Consider the following 11,466-nt stretch of genomic DNA (forward strand, 5'->3'; position numbering starts at 1 on the left):
GATTTTTTATGTTATGGAGATATAACACTAAAATCTGAGTGTACTCTTCGCGGTTTATTTAGAGTACACTCAGATTTTTGTGTTATATCTCCATAACATAAAAAAATCTATTCAAGTTAATCCTTAAATATACATGAATATATACTTTGCGCCGGTTTAAAGCAATTAACTTTGTGCCAATGTACGTATTTAGTGTTCGCTTTGATTCTGTGTGGAACAACGATAAGTGATGTAGGTTACACGTTGAAACCCTCGTGATGCATGTTTATTATTATTCAAGATGTTGACTTGGCAGCCATCTTGAAAATTTCATTAACCACTGCATGCAAGTTGATCTTTTCCTCATCCAAGATGGCCGTCAAGGACACAACCATTTTAGATATTCATCATGCCCAAAAAGTTCCCTTTCCAGCACATCATGTTTTATATTGATAACATCACCTATAGCTAGTCTGTAACAGCAGAAACATATGTGTATGTATGTTTATAGTGACAGGTATTTTCTGATGACTCACGAGATTTTTTTGAATTTTCCTTAATTCATCACCCTTACAGTAATTCATGCACTCGGTCATCCTGAGCATAAAAATCTGCACATGCGCACTTCGATAGGCCTCAATAGCTAAATAGTTATAATGTGTACTCATGAATAATTCAAGATGGCTGACAAGAAGGCCATCTTGAAAATTATATATTCCATCATCTTGAATATCGTATCAACCAATATACAAGTAGTCCGCTAAACCTGCCTACATATTATTAAGCTTTTTTTGTCTAATATACAACATGTATAGTGAGAAACTTATAAAATAGACAGGTTTAACCCACTAGACCTAACATCTGCAAGGTGAACGTTTCACTCGTCGGAGGACATGGACGTCAAGGACACGCCATCATGCGTAAAAAATTAAGGTCTTATCTTACCATCCCATCATATGATTTATATAAACATATATACATGTAGGTTTCTGCATGGAGACAAGTTTTTCTTGTTGACTTACAACAATATTAAATATAAAAAAAATGATTTAGCATGTGCATACATGTACATATACATGTACATGTATATATAATCCTCTGGCAAATTAAAGTATACATTACATTCACATAAACCCTCGCTAGCTCATATAAAACATGAGCAATGAATGTATTTTATTGAACATTCGTGTATTTGATACGTGTACGTGGCCCTCCTAGATCTAAAGGAAGTTGACAGTGAAAGGGGGCGTCGGATCGAGGTCACTGCGTACACTTGAGGCCCAAGACCGAGACGGGGTTTTAAACGTTGTACACAGGCGCATGTAAATAGAGGTCTTCATTTATAATTAAAAATGCAGCTGTGTGGGATTATCTTTTGGTACTATAAGCTCACGTGCACGGTGGTAGGTCTAGGGTCGTCCAGGGGCCAGCGGTATCAAAATTTATTTTGGAAATTCTAGATGCTTCTAGCTAGGTGTCGATTTGGGCAATATCAATTATTTCTTGACAAAGACAGTAAAATATCACTTACACACACATTCCATTATCTCTGTCCAGTCAGTGACCTTATAAGTTTGCAGACCAAAATACCCTATTTTATATCCTTTTAACATATTTAAGGTTTAAAGAAAAAAGTTCTGATACCAAAATTTCTCTGAATAACTTAATTGTACCTTTTTTTCTTCTTTTTTTTTAACAGGCATGAAAAATAGGGGGTCGGGTAGCGTCAGGGACATAGATAATTTAATTATATAGATCTATGGGTAGCGTGCGTCATGACCAAAATATCTCATTTTACATAATTTTAACATATTTAAGGTTTAAAGAAAAATGTTTTGATGCCAGCATTTCTCTGAATAACTTGTATCTTAATTTTTTTAAACGGGCATTAAAAGGGGGGGGGGGGGGGGGGGTTCGGGTAGCGTCAGAGACGTAGATAATTAAATAAAATAAATCTCTGGGTAGCGTACGTCATGTTTTTTTTTTGCTCAATGCAAATATTTGAGTCCTCCACAAATTGGCAATAAAATGAACTCATCGATTGCTACAATGTTGTCGCACTGGTGCTCGATTAAAATGGGTTTTTTAAAGTAAAGAAATTATCCAATTTTGAATCTACCAAAAACTCCTAATTCTTGCATAAAAAATTCTCGAACTACATATGTATATAATTATGTTTTGACTTAATTTCAGGACTGCAAAAATAAATTTTAAAGATAAAAACACACACACGGCTAAACCTGTGATTAAAGTATCCATGTAAACATCTACAGAAGTTCACGCATCATCATGTTTTATAGATGTCGGACAGTAAACTTTATTTCCAAATCTCTGAACTGATAAATCTTTCGCTTACAGTAGCCCATTCAGCTACCTACGAACTTAATCCTTGTAACCCCTACTGTTTCGGTCAGACAGAGCCAATCCCACATACCTTCGATAACACTGGGATGAATCATGCCATTCGACGAAAATGCTAGAAGGTTCCGAACGACGAGTTCTTAGTACGTGAATCGTGAAACTGGCAGCCATATTTGAATCACGTTTTCATACTCTGCACACGACACTTCAAAAATTGCCGTAAAAGGTAAATATCGGACTAAATGGGAAGGCAGTTTAATGTAAAACCTATACTAGATCTAGACACAACTTTTAAAGGAGTTATGAATGCACAAATGACTTAAGTAAAGTAGAAATATGCAAAACATTGTTCACGCACCATTGTCTATCGCTTGTCATTCTTTCGTTTAGCCAGAGTAGATAGCTGGCGCGAATTCGGGGCACAAGTGCCTGTTTGCTTAATGATTATTAAGATTATGAATATTATCGTTAGTCTAGCTATGTCACAAGTGAATGATGATAAACATTTTGTTGTCTTTTTGCCAAGGAGGCTATATAACATTCGGTGTCTGTCTCCGAGAATCCAGACAACATAATGTCATGTACGTCATTTTCTAGGCCAATGTCCTATGTTTTCGTGAAAATCCTACTTTCCTAATATTGACAGAAATAGACCACAATATATATAAATGTAACCCTGGTCAAGATAATTTCAAAGATATTTCGTTTTGAATGCATTGTTTGGGCAGAATTTTTATTTTGTGCAAAATAGACTGAAATCATTTAAATGTTCAAAATTAAACTAAAATGTCAACGATTCAAAGGTGTCCCATCATATATTGAATTCTAACATTGTTTGAGTGAGTTAAAAGTGTACTTCATAGCATTTATTAGTTCATGAATATATAAATTGTTTCAAAATTCAAGATGGCCGCCATATGGCAGCCATATTGAATATTTAAAAAGGATTTTAGAATCTTGATACAAAAAAATACAGGCTAATGTATGTATGTGTGTACACATGTATTACCCAAAAAATGATTTATTTTGTTGTACTATTACTTGGTAAAACATGTGTAACTATAGAGTGTATAATATATACTGACTAGTTTTAATTATTTAACTGATATAAAATAAATATATTATATATGTTATATCAGCGAAAACTAGTTCAGTCAGTGTCATTTGAAGGACAATGAGGCAAATTCTGTTACATAATCCATAAAATGAAATTTTAACATGGACATAGTTTGTACATCCCTTATGAAAAAATTGACAAATACACAATATCATTAACTACATGTATTATAATTGATGGCAATGAAATACAGCAGGTATACAGTTTATATGTACACTATATATTCGAGCCAGTGTCACTTTTTGACGTAATTTAATGAAGTTGAACAAATGTGAGAAGTAACCACTAAAGAGATGATAAAAATGATGTCAAGCAAGAAAATGCACCTGAGGTAAAAACACTGTTATAAGAGTGATAGTTAATTAGCTTCCTTCTCTAATTGGCTTATGGTATCACATACTCTGGCGTCGGCATTGGAAATCCCAGGTTAATGTTTTGGTGCAAGTGTTAAAAAATCAGTTCTACGTAATAATTGACATTTAAGAAAATGCAATATTTGTAAAATTTCAAGAGGCCCAATGGGCCCAAAATCCACAAGGTAAAGGTTTTGGTGCAAGTGTTGAAAAACTGTTATTCATTTAACAATTGACATTGATTTCTTAATTATTTTAGGATTATGCATAAGTGTTGTGATGGGTATATGAAGTATCATTTTAAGGTGGAAAATGCAATATTTTGAAAATTTCAAGAGCCCATTGGGCCCAAAAATCACGAGTTTAAGGTTTTGGTGCAAGTGTTGAAAAACTGTTATCTATTATTATAACAATTGACATTGATTTCTACATTTGGTGTGGATAAATATTTCAAGGATGAAAAAAGAGATGCCAATTAATGATACTTTTCTTTGTAAAATTGACATTGATTTCTGCATTGGTATATAATTATAAGGACTTAGGATTACATATGTGGTGTATATGGCATTTCACTTTAGCGATAAAACACAAGATTTTGATAATTTCAAGAGGCCCAATATTAATGGCTATAAGTACTTAGGCAATGGCTGCCAGAGCCCAGAGGCGAGCTTTAGTGTTCTCAGACAGCTCAATTTCAGTTATATTAGTTCTAGACAAAGGTCGCGGACAAAAGACGCTTGACTTCACTGATGCAGGACAGATATTGATCGGTATACGACATGCTGCACCACAAATGTGTACGAGGAATATCACATGAGTTTTAACATTTCACAAACACCTGCAGGGTTGTTGTTTTTTTCTCACTAGTTTGTAAATGCCAGGGGCCTGTGGATTTGACTTTGGGAAATAAAATGTTTGACAAAGCAACGATTTGGGAAAAGTGATAAATGTGAAATACTGGTTATATATTTCTAATGCAGTTTATATAAACTTTTCGAAAGAAATGCACAAATATTAAAAAAAAAAAAAGAAGTCTTAACCTGTTCATCAAACATTTTTGGATAGTTTTCAAGTAACTTTAATATTGAGAAATTTAAGGCTTGAATGATGGCGAAAAATTATATTAGAGACTTTGTCATGGGAAATATGAATTGGGCTGAATTTAATTTTTGCCTCAAATTATGCTAAAAGAAAGCCCTGCAACTTCAATTACAAAAAAAGTGGCTAGCTATCGATATATATGCAGATTTTATATTGCCCTCATAGACTGAATTGTTTCTTTTGAAACAAGAATAGTAAAGGAACTAAGGGAGAATTTTTGATTAACCCTTTAACTTTTTTATAACAGCTGTCCGCTGGTCAGCGGAATTTAACAAAATTTCACTGATCCTTTTGGGCATTCTCAATATTCCAGGGGTTACTATCACTGATGTTATAGCCTGGGCTTTCTCATGATAAAACTGCAGGCAGCAGAAGATACCGATCATTTGATCATTTGATGTTAAGCAACACAGTCAACCAGTGTGATGTACAATTCCTTTGATGTGCATCAAAGGAATTGTATAATGTTACACAGTGGTTGACTGTTGCTTTGAAGTTGCTAGGTGTCTTCTCTCTGTAATCTACAAAGGAAGTCTCTGCAGGTTGGTTTTTATCTGTTTTTTTACCCCCTGACCTGCTTCAGTTTTACTACGAGAGAGTCCAGAGGTGGATATAATGTCAGTGATAATAAAACCTGGAGTATTGAACATGAGGATGCCTTATGGGTTTGCGACTCAAAGTTATACAAATGGTGGGGCCAAAAGGGATCACTTTGGCTATTTTCATTATAAATGACTTTTTCTCTGAAGCAAATCATTTCTTAATGCTCATATTACCTTTAGTAGCATCCTTGTGGGGTTGGGATTTTAAATTGCGCAAATGGTGGGTGGTTGCGGTCTTTTTAGCAGTAAACCTTAAGGTGGAGATTCAAAATTGTACAAATGATTGGGCTACCCCTACTACCGGCTAGGGGGGGCCTGATCGATCATGATGGGCTAATCCAATGATATTAGATCTCGATATTGAAAAACTTCTGATGACACGACATAATGATCAAAAGTGTCTCGTCGTGCTATACCTCTAACATTGTTGGAGTAATGATGGGCATGACATCCCAAATAGGTCTATTTGAATATTCGACTAATTGCATATAGACAACTATTTTTCCGAAACCAAGCATTAATAATAAAATAATGTTTACATGACATTAAATAGTACTTCAATAACCAAGTGAATGAGTTCTAATGTATTTTAAATACAGAAAGGTGATTAATATATATGGTGAATTAATTGCTTTATCACTGATGAGGTAGAGCAAAGGCAGCCATTTGTAGCATATACAACAACCTATAAATGGCATAACGGTTAGATTGGCACCCTCGGTACAGGAGCATGCAAGCAAGGATTTATTTGGCTTACACAAAATACATCAAATTCAATTGCTTAAAATGTCTTTTCAGGTCAGCAGAAGAGGATACAAGCCATGTGTTTTTCACCAAAATCTCGTCTGTGTTTGATATGTCTAACAATACACACCCTTACCTGTCTCCCCATTAATGCTCATGCTAACGGTGCTCCAAATCCACTGTCTTCAAATTCAACCCACGAGATTCCGAACAATACAGGCATTCATGACCATCATGGAATGAACGAAGAGGAATTAAAAAAAGTTCAGGAGATCTATGTACAAGATTTAGTGGACAGGTTTGGCAGTAATGGCGTGATAAACTTCGATGGTATAATCCACTTGTTGGAGAGTCTTGGCATGGGCCTAAACGTGCTTCCCAAACATGTTCACACTGGACACAAACATCACTCATCGGATAGTCACGCTGGCCATAATCATGATGCGGAACATGAGGAGCACTCAACTGATAGTCATGCTGGACATAGTCATGATGCTGATCACGCAGAGCACTTACATGACTCAGATCACGATAAACATCATCCAGACACGAACCATGAAGACCATCACCATACGGACACCGAGGATGAGGATGAACATCACGATCATGATCACTCAAATCACAACGATCATGATAATCACCATAATCATACAGACATTGATCACAAACATACAAATGACTCGGACACAAGGAAACGTCGATCAAGTAAAGCTTCATTAAGTGGAAGAAGCAAAAAATCTGAAGGTTCACATTACCACTTTGGGGATGGCCATACAACATCAAAAGATAATGAAAAGGTAATCATTGAAAAGTTATCATAAGTAATTATATGTTTTCGTTTAAAGATGCTCCACCGCTGACAAATTATGGTATTTTTTCTCTATGAAAAACAGGAGCAAACGAATACATTATTTTCTGCAGTTACAAAAATAACTTCTTCACACCATTATCACCATTGAAAAGTTTAAACTTCTAATTTTACATCAAGTTTTAAAAAAAAATTAAAATAATTAATTGCTTCTCGGAAACAATTCCGTGGCACTATGTTCTATCCAAAAATTAAATTAAATTATTTTGTATGTATTTTTGTGTTAAATAGACAAATACACAATTAAACACCATTTATTGTGCAAAAGATCAGTATTGTTTAAATTATGCTTTGTTGACGATGGAGCATCTTTAAGCAATGATGTGACATGTCACTATTTTTATATATGATTAGCTTATCTGGTTCAAGTAGGACCTATGATTACTTCGTGAGTGTGATGATCTATGATTAATTTTCTTTGTGAGTGTGATGATCTATGATTAATTTTCTTTGTTAGTGTGATGACCTATGATTAATTTTCTTTGTTACTGTGATGACATATGATTAATTTTCTTTGTTACTGTGATGACCTATGATTAATTTTCTTTGTTAGTGTGATGACCTATTTGAGGACTTCCACATCCATGAGAGCGAGACATTCAGCCCAGAAAAGTTGTTGTTGATATGTCCTGGAATATTATCCACACTTTCCCGTGCCAAGTGTAGAGAAAACTTAGAACAACATCACCATGATCATCCTACCACGCAGCCTGTTGCAGACGCATTTAAGCACATTTCAGCAGAAGGTAAAATCAATGATCATTGTTTTGGCTGTTTATATGTTAACAATTAATGCAGTATTTTTCATGTACCTCTAGCTGAAGAAATATGGAGAATGGTACCAGTGCGAAAAAGCAACATTATCAAGATTTTTTTTTCGGAAAAAAAGTGTATATATATATATATGTAATCCTTAAATAGGTTTATGAAATCCTACGTTAAAACATGTTTTATTTTGTTAACAATACATTTCAGCCAACCATCATCAGTTAATGGGTTTTTTAAATCAATACGTATATAAACTATATAGCTAAAAGAATAAAGGTATAGCTATCGCAAAAATAACATCAACATGAAACGTATATATATTTGAATTAAACATTTGCAGAATTATTCCTGTTTACAACTGCACTATACAATATATATATTAGTCTTACAACTTTGTAATTATTTTGATTGAAGTATGGGGATACTCCACCATAGCGATAATCATCATTAGTTTGGTCGGACTGCTGGGAGTCGCTGTGGTCCCGATCATGCAGAAAGTCTTTTACAACCACCTGCTGTTGTTCCTGGTAGCTCTGGCGGTGGGGGCTCTATCAGGCGATGCCATGTTACATCTGCTGCCACATGTAAGTTTAGCCTATAGAATTTATTGGACCATATTCTAGGTTGAAAGAGATCTAGAAATTCATTCATGGAATTCTTCAACAAATTAACTTTTTAAAGGCCTAAATTATTCAAATATTAGCCCTGTAGTAAGCTTGATGAAATACTCTTTCAAGATGAAAAACAACATTGTAAGACAGATACTTAGCAACTTCAAATTATTTCTGTTTCTTTGATTTGGACAACAAATTGATGGTTATCTCCCTTTGCCTATAAATTCACCATAGCATAATGTTGTTCCAATTAATTGATTTAGTCGATGTCTAGTCGTTTCTACCGGGAAATAATAAATTGATCGTTGTTTATCATGATTGATCACAGTTTGACTAACATTTACAAAAATAATGATTAGAATTTTGTGGGTCACGGCGGAAGTTTCTCGTCAAGGAAGCTAGCGTTGTATTGGGGAAAAAAATTCAATGAAATGCAGCACTTGGACAAAGTAGATTGGTAGTTTGGTATAAAAGTAAGAAAATGAAATCTGTACTCGGAGTGAAGTAAACTTCATCTCATTAGTCGAACATCAATTACTTGCTGGGAAGTGAAGATTGATCATGAAAATGCAACCGATTCACAACACTACTGTATCATTCTGGTTTAGAAACAAGCGCTACTGACATAGTATAATAATGGCACATCTTTATGTCATTAGTTTTAGAAGATATGCATTTACCAAAGATAAGCTTGCAATTGTTTTAAGAAACTTAAAATGATTGTCAGATGACTGTTACGGCCCATCAGGCCTCTTCTATATATTGTTATAGATACTTTGTTGTTTAGTTGTGTTCATGAATGATCTTTTTCTGCAGGCATTACAAGGCGGCCATGATCACAGTTCTGATAGCCACGAGAGTGAGGGGGATGAAATGCATAATACAGCAGTCTTGAAGGGCCTGTGTGGGATGGGTGCCATTTTTCTTTTCTTCACCATGGAGAGAGTATTGTCTATCGTTACCAACCTCAAACGCAAACAAAAGAAGGTCAGTAAAGAAAAAATCACATAAAATATGGTTATGATAATCGCAAACTAATAATGTAAAACAGATATAACAAACCTCTGGGGGCCAACAAAATTTCTTAATACGCATAGTTTGTTATATATATATATATTATAAGACTTCTTAGAGAAACCTTGACTGGGAATGAAGGTAACTACATAATAACAATGAATTTGTTGATATAAGCGTGTTCGTTATGAACATGCTGTTGTATATCTTTACAAGGTTGAATTGGTGTGAGACTTAGAAAAGCCTAGATAAGGAGGCTTTGCAGTGTCGTCCCGGTTTTCCATGTTGAGCACCAAAATATCCTTGTAGTGTAAGATACCAACTACCTGTGCATTCTGTTCATATTGCAAGCATTTGCTTTTAGATGAGATTCAAAATGAAACTGTCACTCAGGAAAAGGTTCGGTTTAGTGATTTTTTTTATTTTTTTTTTTTGCAAAAAGGTTAGTGAAAAATTTTCTTTAAAACAAACTGGTATTATTCTTATAGACTGGGTCTGTGTTTGTAAAGGAATCTGATGACGTAGATGACGAACATACAAACATTCCACTGACTGAGTGCGGTGCCATGCGTGTCACTGACCCAGATTGTAAAGAGCAAGTCATGGGCATCCATCCAGGACAAAAAGGTAATATTTCATTAACTCACCTGGCCAAAAATCTGTGGTGTAAGTGTTCAGTGTAAATTTTATAGCTGATGTAAAAGTTATATGTGCTGTGATTTCCATGCTTTCATATCAAGAAAAGCTTTTAATATGTTTTTCACTTTCAAAACACTTGCAATACATTTCAATTTTATAAGTAAAAATAAGAGCTCAAAACGAACTTTGACTGTTTATTATATTTACATCTGCAGTACTAGTGTTGTTTCCTCAAGTCATGAGATATAGTCCAGGGGTGGAAATAATGTCAGTTGTAGTAACCCCTGAAGTATCAAGGATGATTGAATGAGTACATAGGGTCAGACCATGAAGTCAAAAGTTTCGCCAAGTTATGACACATATGAATTTTTAATAAACTTGGTTATAGACAAGTAACAGTATATTTAAATATGGCCTGTTTTGTTTTAGCCCTTACCAACTTTGCGGAGTCATCCCACAAGAAATGTTCACATAGCCATGAATCCCACGATGATAAAGACCGACAGTTTGAAATGGTTGACACGGAGAACCCTAGCTCTGTCCTCAGCCACTCTCACAATCACCACGGCCATTCCCACATACTGCCCACGTCCGTGGCCTCCATTGCTTGGATGGTGATTCTTGGTGACGGAATCCACAACTTCTGTGATGGACTGGCGATCGGAGCGGCCTTTTCAAATTCTATCACTGGAGGATTCAGTACATCCGTGGCCGTGTTCTGCCATGAACTTCCCCATGAAATTGGTAATTTTGTATTTCTGTCTTTCCAACTCGCTAGGATTGTCTGGCTCATAGTTTAAAATTTATGCATGCTGACTTCTGTTGCTAGAAATAATTCATGTTATTACTGTATTTACTTTGCTAATATTGACAGAGCTCTTAATTTTGCTAAAATTTGGATTGGCCCAGAATCACTGAAAATTAATATCTCACAAAAAGTTATCAAAATCATGGTTTTACATGTGAAGAGCCTGTTATTTAAATGACTATTGCAAAGGTTATAACATAATTCACGAAAATAAGCCTCAGCGAAAAGTTCCATATTGTAAATCATGAAAATTTACACCTGCAAAATGAACTTAAATGAGTTTATTTCAAAGCCACACATAGAAATTCTTATTGACTCTCTTTTGTCTATATGATGAACCAAGGTTATCAGGTATCAAGTGAATAATTCAGGCCCATTGGACCTCTTTGTTCCTAATAATAGATATTGTCTTTAAAGTCTGATTTGACCATATGTAATGTCAACCACGTGACTTAATTTTATGGGTTTGAAACAAAATGTACAGGTGGAAAATTACAT

General features: G+C 34.8%; 1 protein-coding gene across 1 annotated transcript; it reads left to right on the forward strand.

The window, feature by feature from the left end:
• Positions 1-2,470: 2,470 nt before the first annotated feature.
• LOC138322332 (zinc transporter ZIP10-like) lies at positions 2,471-10,960 on the forward strand. Its single transcript, XM_069266368.1, has 7 exons — positions 2,471-2,566; positions 6,312-7,054; positions 7,679-7,871; positions 8,308-8,477; positions 9,324-9,494; positions 10,010-10,148; positions 10,590-10,960. The coding sequence occupies exons 2-7, from the start codon at positions 6,335-6,337 to the stop codon at positions 10,958-10,960; spliced, it is 1,764 nt and encodes a 587-aa protein (XP_069122469.1). The 5' UTR covers positions 2,471-2,566; positions 6,312-6,334.
• The last annotated feature ends 506 nt before the right edge of the window (positions 10,961-11,466 follow it).

The sequence above is a fragment of the Argopecten irradians genome, chromosome 4, assembly GCF_041381155.1.
Source record: "Argopecten irradians isolate NY chromosome 4, Ai_NY, whole genome shotgun sequence".
In the NCBI taxonomy this organism is placed as follows: Eukaryota; Metazoa; Mollusca; class Bivalvia; order Pectinida; family Pectinidae; genus Argopecten; species Argopecten irradians.